At 40.9% G+C, this 13,118-nt stretch overlaps 1 protein-coding gene across 1 annotated transcript in view; it reads right to left on the bottom strand.

Moving 5' to 3' along the window:
* Positions 1 to 12,092, bottom strand: part of PSMD12 (proteasome 26S subunit, non-ATPase 12) — a 29,972-nt gene extending 17,880 nt beyond the window's left edge. Inside the window, exons 1-3 of the mRNA XM_002924625.4 lie at positions 11,888 to 12,092; positions 2,883 to 2,942; positions 2,668 to 2,796 (exon numbers count right to left, since the gene is read on the bottom strand). Of these exons, the coding sequence (XP_002924671.1) occupies positions 2,668 to 2,796; positions 2,883 to 2,942; positions 11,888 to 11,995 (297 nt within the window). The 5' untranslated portion in view covers positions 11,996 to 12,092. The remainder of the gene's footprint in view (positions 1 to 2,667; positions 2,797 to 2,882; positions 2,943 to 11,887) is intronic.
* Positions 12,093 to 13,118: the final 1,026 nt, after the last annotated feature.

Here is a 13,118-nt window from a genome sequence, read left to right as displayed (position 1 = left end):
TAGCTCAGGTCGAACTTCTAATTACCTGAAAAATTGGCTGTTCAGACACAGGAGTTCCAGAAAGCGAAGGTTTTATTATGAAATATAACTCTTTCAATAAGTGCAAGGCTCTGGGACATCTTGCATCTCAAAAAATGATCCTTCTAACACTAATTATAACCATGATTTCTAGAAGGGCATACGCCTTAGTAATTCTAAAAGCTGTGCAAAAACTACATTAACAGGAATCAGATGGGGTACAAGAAAAACAAAACAAAACAAGTACATCAATATCCTAATGGTAAGTGAACATCCTGCTGGTCCCTGAAAAATTACAAGTCATCAGGTAAGTCATAGTTGGAGTGAGGCTTACCCCCTGGGCTCAAGTGACAGACAGTGAATTAGAAACCATTAATTTTAAGCAATCTAGAAAAGGTTATTTTAAGAAAATCAATACTTTCTAAGTCTGGTAGAGCAAAAAGAAAAGTTTTAGGTAAAAAGTAATTACGGGAAAAGGAGAGGCACATTTTGAGTCCTTAAGCACTTTCCAGAGCTAAGAAGACATATGTCACAGCAAAAAGAGGAGCCCCACCACAGTTGTGGTCATGCCATTAGCCAGCTGCGAGACTGGCTCAAACTCTTCTCCAGGAAGCCTCCCCGGACAAACCTAACCAAAACCCTCTCTTCCTCCTTTCATGTCTCCCAACGCCACTCACTATTCTTCTATGTCACTCACTATATATTGCTGTGTGAGTCTGTAACTTTTAAGATTTTTTAGAAAAAGAGCGAGAGAGAGTGCGTGCCAGACAGTGAGCTGGGGGAGGAGCAGAGGGAGAGGGACAAGCACACCCCGTGCTGAGTGCAGAGCCTGACACAGGGCTCCATCCCACAACCCCGAGATTATGACCTGAGCCGAAATCCAGAGTCAATCTCTCAAACCACTGCGACACCCTGGTGCCCCTATGTGTGTAACTTTTAAAAAAAACAAATCACCTTGCTAAAGATGGACTACTGTTACTCGTGATTTATATTGTCTATGAACTAGAAGTTACCTGACACATTTCTTCACATTCTGAGAGTCTTACATACAAATGTCAGTTTTTCAATCAGAAAAGCCAGAGTTAAACAGTCCCTTCTACTAGCTCTGAAATGTTATGACTCTATTAATAATCTGTATTTTTGGGTATGTGCTTTGAATGGCACTAGTACTACATAAAACACATATTTTTGTTTACTTTAACCCAGATTGCCTCAAGACAAATAAATAAGCAGCCCTTTCCAAACTGTCCTTAGAAAGTAAATCTCTTAGAAAATCAGAGGAAGACAATGTCAGTCTCTCAGTTGCTTCTATGATGGTCTCTCAAACCACAGAATTCAGCAGTAAAAGGCATATTTAAGTCAATTTCATTCACATATACTAGACTGCCTCAAATCTATATTAATTTTTTTTTAGATCTTATTTTTAAGTAATCTCTACACCCAATGTGGGGCTCGAATTCACAACCCAGACATCTAGAGTCACAAGCTATACCAACTGAGCCAGTCAGAAGCCCCTCTATGTTAATTCTTGACCAAATTATATGCATATAAACTTATCTAAAAAAAAGGAGAAAAACATTTTATGCAAAAAAAATAATTTAACCCACTCTAACACTAGGTTCACTCTAGCAGTAAACTAATTAATAAAACAAGAGATCTGAACAAGAACACCATATTTCTGTTTTTGGTTCCACTACTACTATTCTGTTTTACAATGTTAATACCTTTATTTGCAAGCAAAAAATAAAAACCTGGAAACTACTCAGGGAACAGCATTTGAAAGATGAGATATAAATGACAAGTGGAATCTACTTGTACAGAGGATCATTTAAATATCTCAATCTCAAACAGAATGGGGCGCCTGGCTGGCTCAGTCAGTAGAGCATGTGACTCTTGACGTTGGGGTCATAGGTTTAAGCCCCACATTGGGCACAGAGTTTACTAAAAAACAATAACAAAAACTCAAGCAAAAAAAAACAGGGAAAACAGTAAAGAAAATCTAGCTTCCCCAAAACACCAAATGAGAACATAATCTTTAAACAAAATTAGTCAAACTAATGTCTGAAAAATGGCCTCAAAATAAGTTAAATCTTAAATATTTAATAAAAGACATGACTAAGTAAATTACAGATGATCAATTTGATGGATAATAACACAATCATTTAAAATAATAAACATGAGGAGGAGCCTAGGTGGCTCAGTCAGTTGAATGTCTAGCTCCTGATTCTGGCTCAGGTCGTGATCTCAGGGCTGAGATCCTCCAAGCTCTGCGCTCAGTGGGGATTCTGCTTGAGATTCTCTCTCTCTCCCTCTCCCACCCCTCACATGCTCCAGCGTGTGTGCGCGCACACGTGCGTACTCTCTCTCAAATAAATAAATCTTTTAAAAAAAATAAAAAAATAATAAACATGAAGACATGGAGCCACATGGAAATAGAACAAAGCCGCACCAACACTCAGCACAATTTTGTAAAAATATGCAAATATATAAAAACTGGAAAAAAACATAAAAACAGCTGACATAAAAATATGGGCAGAATTTTTAAAAACTGTCTGGAATGTAATGCTGATTTAACAGTAAATTTAAAACAGATTCATAGAACGGTTTTCTAAAGTCCTTATTTAAATGCAAATGTAGTCATGAACTCACTTGTTTTAACTGACTCCGTCTTTTTGACAAAAGCATAATATTTTCATTAAGTAAATCCCATTCCTTAGCCTCATAGCACATCTTCACTACTGCAACTAAGATGCGGGATGTAGACACCATATCAGAAGCCTGTAAGAATGAAAATATATTGAAGTTAATGGAGCACTGTTAAGTGAAATTAATGATAATTGAGGTTTTCACTATAATCTACTCACAGTGCGGGTCTGTTTCTCCAAAGAGAGAAGGGTTTCAATGACTTCTTGAAGTCTTCCTTCCTAAAACAAAAGATAAAAATGAACCATGAAAACACTACCACCAACACAAAACCAAACAAACTAGCCTAAAATGAGATGTTTCTGACACAGAAAAGAAAAAAAAATCCATTTCAGAGGAAAAGGGCCACCCCCATTACCACTATTGTTTTGGTTTTCTTCTCTTGGTAGTGCTTGCTTTTCCTGTGGACTCCTTAAGTCAGTGGTTCCCAAAGTGGGGCCCACAGCTGTTTTTAACATTTCAAAGTGCCTAAGAGAAACTGAATATAGACCAATGATTTAGGGGCGCCTGGGTGGCTCAGTCATTAAGCGTCTGCCTTCGGCTCAGGGCGTGATCCCGGAATCCTGGAATCGAGCCCCGAGCCCCGCATTGGGCTCTTAAAAAAAAAAAAAAAAAAAAAAAAAAAAATAAAAAAAAAAAAAAAAAAAAAGAACAATGATTTAACGCCTGAAAAAAAGTCAAGTCTTTGTTTTGGATTCTAACTGATCAACTCAGTACGGTAACCAGATTATCTTGTTTCGAACTGAGACTCTAAGTGGCACTTACACGTACGTGTCTTTGAGGAATAAAAATGGGAAAAATGAATGATTTCTTTATGAAGTCACCAACACAAATACTTTAAAACATTAAGTTTTCAGGAAAAATAAAAAGGATATTTGGTGGTGAAAAGATAAGAAACCCTGGTTTAATTTTTCAAAGACTTTTTTTTTTTTTTTTTTTTTAAGTAAGCTCTGTGCCCAGAGTGGGGCTTGAACTCACAACCCCGCAATCAAGAGTTGCATGCTCTGCCAACTGAGCCAGCCAGGAGCCCCTAATTCTTCAATGACTTTTAAAGTAAATTATAATTGTGGTTAAAGGAAATGAAGACCACCCGAGAATATCCATACATGCTATACTAAAGGTCATGCTTCTAAGCAGATACTGATCCAAATGGAATACCCCTTTTTGTCAACTGACAATAACCTGTATCTCTCATATACAAAAAATACTCTTCCTGGGGTGCACGTCAGGAAATGGGAATAACAAAATTCAAATGATATAAACTTAAATGGTAATATATCAGGACTAAAATAAGCTATCCTATTAAGAACCACACATTGTGGGGTGCCTGGAGGGCTTAAGTCAGTTAAGCATCTGCTTTTGGCTCAGGTCATGATCTTGGGGTCCTGGGATCATTTTCTCGCTCTTGGTCTCTCTCAACTAAGTAAGTAAAATCTAAAAAAGAAAAACAAAAACAAACAACAAAACCAAAACAAACCACATTGTGATAAAAACAAAACCAGTCCAAAGCAAAAAAAAATTGCAAGTATTGAAGATACTGATATTAGTAACAGTGAATGAATTCGAAGTGATGGGGAGGGGGGCGCCTGGGTGGCTCAGTTGTTAAGCGTCTGCCTTCAGCTCAGGTCATGATCTCAGGGTCCTGGGATGGAGCCCCACATTGGGCTCCCTGCTCGGCAGGGAAGCCTGCTTCTCTCTCTCAAACTCCCCTTGCTTGTGTTCCCTCTCTCGCTGTCTCTGTCAAATAAATAAATAAAATCTTTAAAAAAAAAAAGTGATGATGGTTTTATTTTGAAATTGGTTTTCTAACTATAAATGAAATTTATTTTTTTTTCATTTTTTTTAAAGCTTTTATTTATTTATTTGACAGAGAGGGAGACAGCCAGAGAGAGAGGGAACACAAGCAGGGGGAGTGGGAGAGGAAGAAGCAGGCTCATAGCAGAGGAGCCTGATGTGGGGCTCGATCCCATAACGCCGGGATCACGCCCTGAGCCGAAGGCAGACGCTTAACGACTGAGCCACCCAGGCGCCCCTATTTTTTTTTCATTTTAAAAGATTTCATTTTTAAGTAATCTCTATACCCAATGTGGGGCTCAAACTCACAACCCCAAGATCAAGAGCCACATGCACCACCAACTGAGCCAGCCAAGTGCCCTGAAACTTATTTTATTTTAATGACATTCATGGATAGTACATGAGTACTACTCTTACTGATGAAAGAAACAAACAGTTTTTGAATTAAGGATACAAATAATGTTTGGACTTTTCAAATACTCTTTCCATATTTTCCAAGATAACATTTAAACTATGAATTTTCTATGGAGCACAGAATATGTACTATACAGGCATTATTTGAACTTTAACTCAAATCTATACAATTATTATAGTTAAGTCTGAAACATGTAAGATTAAAATTGCAACAATGTTTCATATGCAAAGGGGGAGCCTCAGTTCTGCAAACTCTATAGATTCATATGTATGATAAATGCTGACTAAATGTCCATCAGAGGAAAAGAACAAATCCATAAATTCTTCAAAGGCTAATAAATCATAAAAGATAAAAGAATCTTAGAACTGTAAAGACTGCTGCAGATTATTTAATGCGATCGATCACCTCATTTTATTTTATTTTTTTTTAAAGACTTTATTTATTTATGTGACAGAAACAGCCAGCAAGAGAGGGAACACAGGAGGGGAGTGAGAGAGGAAGAAGCAGGCTTCTAGCAGAGGAGCCTGATGTGGGACTCGATCCCGAAACACTAGGATCACACCCTGAGCCGAAGGGAGACGCTTAACGACTGCGCTACCCAGGAGCCCTGATCACCTCATTTTAGAGTATAAAAAGACTAAGGACCAAACAGCTCAGCCACAAAACTTATCAGCAGAACCAGAACCCAGGGCTCTTGCTTCCTGGTCCAGTGTTCCCTCCATGACACCAAACCGTAACTAGTTTATTTTTTTTATTGGTTTTTTATTTTTATTTATTTTTTAAATGATTTTTTATTATATTATGTTAGTCACCACACAGTACATCCCCGGATTCCGATGTAAAGTTCGATGCTCCATTAGTTGCGTATAACACCCAGTGTAACCAGTTTAAATCACATCTTTGCTTCCATCAAGGTAATTTCCATTAGGGAAATGGTTACTATCTGGCAACAAACGTAGTACAAAAATAATTAAGATGCAAAATACTGTTCATTAATGGTCACCTATCACTTTTGCAATTACTATTAGTCATGTGACTATAATCAACAGAGTATAGTCTATAGTATTCAGAAGTATGTTGTTGTTTTAAGATTTTATTTATTTGAGAGAGAAAGTGAGAGAGATCAGAGGGAGAGGGAACAGAAACAGACTTGCCACTGAGTGGAGAGCCCAATGCGGGGCTCGATCCCAGGACCCTGGGATCATGACCTGAGCCCAAGGCAGACATTTAACAGAGTGAGCCACCCAGGCACCCCCAGAGTATGGGTTTTAAAGAACTGCACTCTACATGTGAAGGAATCACATACCACTCTAGAGCCATAGGCTGTATCAACAAAACATCAGCTGTCACCTTCTCAGGAAGGCATTCTTAAACAACTCCCCATAGTCAGTAGTTATTCAGCACTTCCTTGTTTAACTCACAAGCCCACTGACTTTCTGCTTTGTAATGACTCCAAACTCTTTTCCATTTTCACCCTGTCTTCCTAATCTCACTAGAATGTAAATTCTGTAAGAGTGGGGACTGCATCCATGCTGCTCACCACTGCAGCTCAGAGTTCTGTACCTAGCAAAGCACATCATGTTGCTTCTGTACATGTTATGGTACATCCCTTTACACCTTGTACCAGTTATTAATATGCATATCTTGCCTCCTAAGTGGTCTATAAATTCCTTCAGGGCTGGAACATGTTTGTTTCCCATGCACCAACTTGTACATAGTAGGCATTGACAATAACCAGAACTATCAGATGACCTTAATGGCTCAGAATTCCTGATTCTCACTGTCACACTATGTAGGATGTGACGAGTTCCATCACTGGCAATTCAGTGCTATTTGAGGGATGCTACCATCAACTTCATTAAATACAACTCTCAATTCTTTAATCATCCCACTTTTTCCTCCCATTCTTCCATGTTCAATGCTATGGCTAACCATTTTCCTCCTTTCTTTCCCATCTATTCACACAGTTCTTGAAATTCCACCTCCTGATGCTGCTTTTCAACTCAGAGGAACAAGATGGTCAGAGCTATCAAAACCAACCCGTTAGAACATGTCACTTTTGTGACTCATTTTTCTCATTAAAATAATCTTTGTAAATGAGGTAATGACTAAGGAGTTTGTTCAACATTAATACATGTTGGGTATCTGTAAATTCTGTATGTTTGTGTCCTTTAACTCCTAAAGGATCCACTGCTTTAATGATTTGTTAAACAACCTAAATAAGTAAGAAAAAGGCCAATAGTTGAAATTTAATGCCAATTCAATGCTTTCACATGACCTTCTTTTCTTTTCTTTTAAGATTTTATTTATTTATTTGACAGAGACAGCCAGCGAAAGAGGGAACAAAAGCAGGGGGAGAGGGAGAGGAAGAAGCAGGCTCTTAGAGGAGGAGCCTGATGTGAGGCTCGATCCCAGATCGCCAGGATCACGCCCTGAGCCGAAGGCAGACACTTAACGACTGTGCCACCCAGGGGACCCACACATGACCTTTTTCTCAGAGGGGTCTTTTTGTCCAAACTGCTAACAGTCAATAAATTGTTTTACATTTCACCTCTTCTTTATTTTTGATAGTAACCTTAAGAGGCTACAGCTAGGGGCGCCTGGGTGGCTTAGTTGTTAAGCTTCTGCCTTTGGCTCAGGGCCTGATCCCAGGGTCCTGGGATTGAGCCCCGCATTGGGCTCGCTGCTCCACTGGGAGCCTGCTTCTTCCTCTCCCGCTCCCCCGGCTTGTGTTCCCTCTCTCGCTGGCTGTCTCTCTGTCAAATAAAATCTTAGGGGGGAAAAAAAAGCATCTTAAGGAAAAAAAGAAAGAGAAAGAGGCTACAGCTAACCAAATGAAAAGACATGAAGAAGGAGAACCAAAGGATATATTCAATTTAAGAATGTAAATAATCCCCAAGTACCCACGTACCAAATATACCACAAACAAGAAGGGTGGTGGTGATCCTCTGTGTAAGAACCGCTAAGTACTATATAGTTGCAGTTCAGAAAAGGCCCTCTTTAGATTAATACATGGGTGAAGCACTAACCATTACCAAGAACTAGTATCACTCCTATTATCTCACCAACCTCAAATACCAATCACAGAGGCGTCAGAATGTAATGGTTAAAAACATAGGCTCTGCGGCCAGACTGCTTGGGTCTAAATGCCAGGTCTACCACTGTGTTTCCTTGGGCAAGACGCTTACCCTCTCTGACCCTTAATTTTCTCTTCAGTGAAATGAGCATACTAAAATTCCTGCCCCACAGGGTTGCTCTAAGGATTAAAGCAATACCTAGGAAGATATGCCTGGAATATATTATCATCATAACAGCTAATGTTATATAGAAAGTACACAGCAGGGGCACCTGGGTGGCTCAGTCAGTTAAGTGTCTGCCTTCAGCTCAGTTCGTGATCCCAGGGTCCTGGGATGGAGCCCTGCATTGGGCTCCCTGCTCAGTGAGGGGCCTGCTTCTCTCTCTCTCCCTCTGTCCTTACCCCCACCCCAGTGCCACCAATTGTGCTCTCAAATAAATAAATATATTTTTTTAAAAAGGAAAGTACACAGCAATAAATATTAGTGACTGGGTGTCATATGTTGAATGTTAGGTGAGTGTTGGGATACAGAAACAGAATTGTACTAGGTCACTGTAGGAGATTGATATGGCCTAGATTTGGCAATTTTACCACCCACATCTATACTTCAGTTTGCCTCTTGAAGGTTTCTGCTATCTGTGCTTTCCTCACTGGGTACATTCTTATTAAGTTTCTATAAACATAATTTTTATCTTCAAATGTCTTTCATATTAAAAATAAGAAATGTTTTAAGGAAATTAAATACAAAAGAAAGTCTCTTAAAGAGGTCGTGGGATGTAGCAAAAAGAACACTACCTGTTGCCAGGAGACCTGAGCCTGATCTGGCTTTGCTGCAGACTTTGGATAAACCACTTAAGCTGCAAGAACCTTAGTTTTCTCACAAGTAAGGGAAAAACAATAAAACTTTCTTTAGTTTTGCTAATGAGCTCAAAGTAAAAAACAGAAGAATGTATGCTAAAGTGTTCTATAGGGGCACCTGGGTGGCTCAGTTGGCTTCAGCTCAGGTCGTGATCCCAGAACCCTGGGATCAAACCCTGCATCAGGCTCCCGGTTCCTGGGGGAGCCTGCTTTTCCCTCTCCCTCTGCCTGCTACATCCCCAGCTTGAGCACACGTGCATGCACTCTCACTCTCTCTGTCAAATAAAGTCTTTTAAAAAATAAATAAAAGGCAAAACAAAGAAACAAACCTTAATAAAATTTAACTAGATGGTAAGACAACCATCTAATCCAAAAGTTGAAAATTGTGGGTTTGCATTAAAAAACAAAAAGCTTATACCCTGCCACCCCCCAGTCCTCTACCTGCCTCCTTCACAAAAAATAACCCACACCTGTGCCTTGTTTTGTTCCACTGGTTCACTAGCTTAAAAAAGAAAAACAAATCCAGATGGCTTTAATTTTACCCAGTTCAACAGGCACCAACATTCTGTTACCAATTTGACACCTAAAAAGGCATCTGAGTTTGCAAGTCTTTTCAACCATCTTGAACTAACCACAATCTCCTAAATAAATGCCATACACACGATTACTACAACTGTAAATGAAATTTTTTTTTCTTACTGACCTATAAGCTATCTGAGGGCAAGAGCTTCATCTCATAATAATCTTTGTACTCCCCACAATGTCTAGCACTGACTACTGACAGTAGGCTATCAGAAGAAAAAGGTAAAGGGAAGATTTTTTCCTCCCAGGTCTCAGTTTTAGGAATAGCTGTGTTTCTTTAAAGCAAATGGTTTCTTCCTTTGGACACTAGCAATCTAGGACTTCCAAAGTGGTGGTTCAGGGGCTGACTTTGACCCGTACGTATGTTTTGTTCGACCTATGTGCTATTGGCTCAAACGTGTTTTAAAATAGATTTGTGTCATTTCTAAATATTGAGGCAATTCATATTAAAAAACCCTCCATTTTCCTGGTTTCTCCCTCAAATTAGAAGAGTTGACAAGGCTTGGCCTTCATCCCCAATAGGCAAAGATTAACTGGAGGTGAAGAGTTACTGCCCCCTTTCCCTGGACAGGTGCTCAGAAGTTCACTTGGCTCACTAGGCAGGATAGCATGGTGAGAGCACAAGCTCCAGAATCAGTCTGCTTGGTTTGCATCCTGGCTCCACCACTTTACTAGCTGTATGACCTAGGAGCACGTGACTCAACTTCTCTTAGACTGTTTCATGTCTGTAAAATAAGAAGAAGAACGATACCTATCACATAGGGCTAAGGTGAGGACCGAATGAGCTAACGCGTGTAAGCACTCAGAAGGGTGTCTGGCACTGTAGAAAGTACTCATTAAATGCCAGCAATTGTTATCTGTCTGGCACTGTAGGTGTTTTCCAACCTTCATATACAAGATGTTTCTTTACACTAGCTACCAGTAAGTACAGAGATGAATTTATGGCTCCCCTCCATCAAGTGTACTGCGGTTAAGAAATTCAGGTGTATTGGGGCGCCTGGGTAGCGCAGTCATTAAGCATCTGCCTTCGGCTCAGGGCGTGATCCCGGCGTTCTGGGATCGAGTCCCACATCTGGCTCCTCCGCTGGGAGCCTGCTTCTTCCTCTCCCACTCCTACTGTGTTCCCTCTCTCGCTGGCTGTCTCTCTGTCACATAAATAAATAAAATCTTTAAAAAAAAAAAAAAAAAGAAAAAAAGAAATTCAGGTGTATCAACTTCATTATTTTTCCCTATCCCTGTCTTCTGTAAAGCTCTATTAAATCCTTTATCAGAAAATGAAGAAGTACTGAAAAGGTTTCTTTCCAAGAACTATTACTGTGAAATAATACTTGACACTCCTGTCCCTGAATTTATTACACTTAAATGTACTTATGCAGTAAGCTTTTTAAAGGACAAAAACTCTATTAGTACATGCATCCCAGGTGAATAGCAATAAATATTTGTGGCTGGATTGGTCAAGGAATTTAATGAGGACTGAGTGTAAGGATTCTTAGCAACAACCATCCAAACCCAAATCAGACAAACCTAGTTTTGAAACCCCCAGTTCTATTACTAACTGTAATGTTCCATAAGAAACTCCCCAAGCCTTGGTTTCTTTATATGTAAAATGATACATAAAGTTGCCTGGCACATGGGGGGGGGTTTAAAAATGTTAGGATCAAGTTAAATTCCTGTTCCAGGGGAGATAAACAGTTGAGCTAAACCACTGTTCATGACCTCCCCTAATGAGGTTATCCTGAACTTCTGTGACTATTTGTCTTTACTTCTGCAGTTCCCGCTCCAGGAACGGCTCCTCCCCATCCCACTCTTCTTAAGGCCCAATACAAACGTCAACTTCTCTGGAAAACCTTCCCTTATCCCACCAGTAAGAACGAACAGTTTCCTTCTCTGTGTCCCAACGGCACGTTTATACTTGTGTGACACTCACCACCATGACTGATTCGTCTAATTCGTGATGTATACGAACTCCGTAAGGGCAGGGGTCCTGTGCTAATCACCTTCGCCCTACCACTTTCCTAACCCTACTGCTGGCTAAAGGCCAGGAACATCCCATGATCCTAAAACAACTTGATTCAAATTGATTCAGCAAGGGCAACAGAACTCAACTCTCTGACCTAGCCTGAACGCTAAAGCGGCCTTAACCCCTGGGAAACTGCTAAAGTAAACGTTAAACAGTACCAAGAAAAGGCAAAAAGTACCATGGGGCCCCAACTCCTCCGGGAAGTGGCCATCTGTCCTGGGGAGGGTTTGGGAAGCTGTATGCACTAGCATACTCCCGCTGCGGAGCGGACCTGGGACCTCCTACTCATGCAGGCCCAACTCGGGCTGGGCAGGCAGTGGGGGACGCGCCCTCCAGCCGGCAGGCCCCCTGAGGCCTAAGCAAGCTCCGCGCCGTGACTCAGCCCTTGGCGCCCGCCAACAGCCAGCCGGCCTCCCCTCACCTTGGCCAGCTTCTCGCACTCGGGCAGTCGCTGATCCACCGTGGCGCTGTAGTCCACCTCCATCTTGACGATGCGCCCATCAGCCCGCTCCGAGCCGCCGTCCGCCATGGTCCCTGCCTGAACGTCCCTTGATGTCCCCCTGCTTCGGCCACCACTCGTCACCCACACCGGAAGCCTCCTGCTCACCCGCTCAGGCAGTGCGTCGGGAGCCCGCGGGAAGGACCCCACGAGGCCCCCTGCGCTGGCCGCCAGTCAGGCACTGCTGCGGACAGCCCTGGGGGGCGGGGTTAAGGGGGGCTCACCCTCGCCCCTGAAGCTCATGTCCGGTTTTGTGTCGGTGACAGACTTTTCATCCAAAATTTGCGGTGAGGAGAACTAGTGTTAACAGACTAGACCGCCCCATATATTCTTATATTCCTGCTTTGAAACATTATTTCTCAGAACCGTAGGCAAGTCGCTTAACTTTTGTTGCATCTCAGTGTTCTCATCTCTGCATGAGCAGGCTGAAATAAACCCTAAAGAAAAAAGTTCTAAAGTTTTCACCTGGTTGAGAATCTTGGGGGTTTAATCTGTGGCATCTCTTAAAGATCAAAGAGAAGGTATGACAGCGGTTCGGTGATAAAACAAGTATTTGTTTTCATTTTTACTATAATACATTATGTGGATAAGAAGAATCTTTAGAAAGACATTTTATTGGCTATCTGGACTCTTGTGGGCATCGAGCGAGCTCATGTATGCGAGGTTATTTCAATTTTTAAGGACCGTACAAGTTTTCATTATTATTCGCACTATCTAGGTCCCTATTAAAAAGTTTAGGATGCTTGAAAAGTGAGAATGAGTTTGTGTGTGGTGTGGTCAAAGTGTCAGTCAACAGTAGCCTCCCAAGCAAATGGGAAATCTTGGAATGGTCTACCTGTTAGTGAATTTGATCAGCACCAACATCACTTTCTATATGCTGAATAGACTTGTTGTTGTTGTTTGATTTTACTGTTTGTTTTACTGTTCTATAATAAAAATCATGGATAATATAACCCAACTGCACACATAATTAAAAACAACAACAAAATGTCCTAGGTGTAATGTAAAGGAGGGGCATTGCAAAATAGCAAAATAATATATATTTCAAAATATAAAGGTTAGGAGTGCCTGGCTGGCTCAGTCTGAGGAGCATGCAACTCTTGATTTTCGGGTGGTAAGTTCCAGCCCCACCTTGGGTGTAGAGATATTTAAG

The sequence above is a fragment of the Ailuropoda melanoleuca genome, chromosome 13, assembly GCF_002007445.2.
Source record: "Ailuropoda melanoleuca isolate Jingjing chromosome 13, ASM200744v2, whole genome shotgun sequence".
Lineage (NCBI taxonomy): Eukaryota > Metazoa > Chordata > Mammalia > Carnivora > Ursidae > Ailuropoda > Ailuropoda melanoleuca.
Note: the sequence above shows the minus strand (reverse complement) of the source record. Positions and strands in the feature narration are given on the sequence as shown.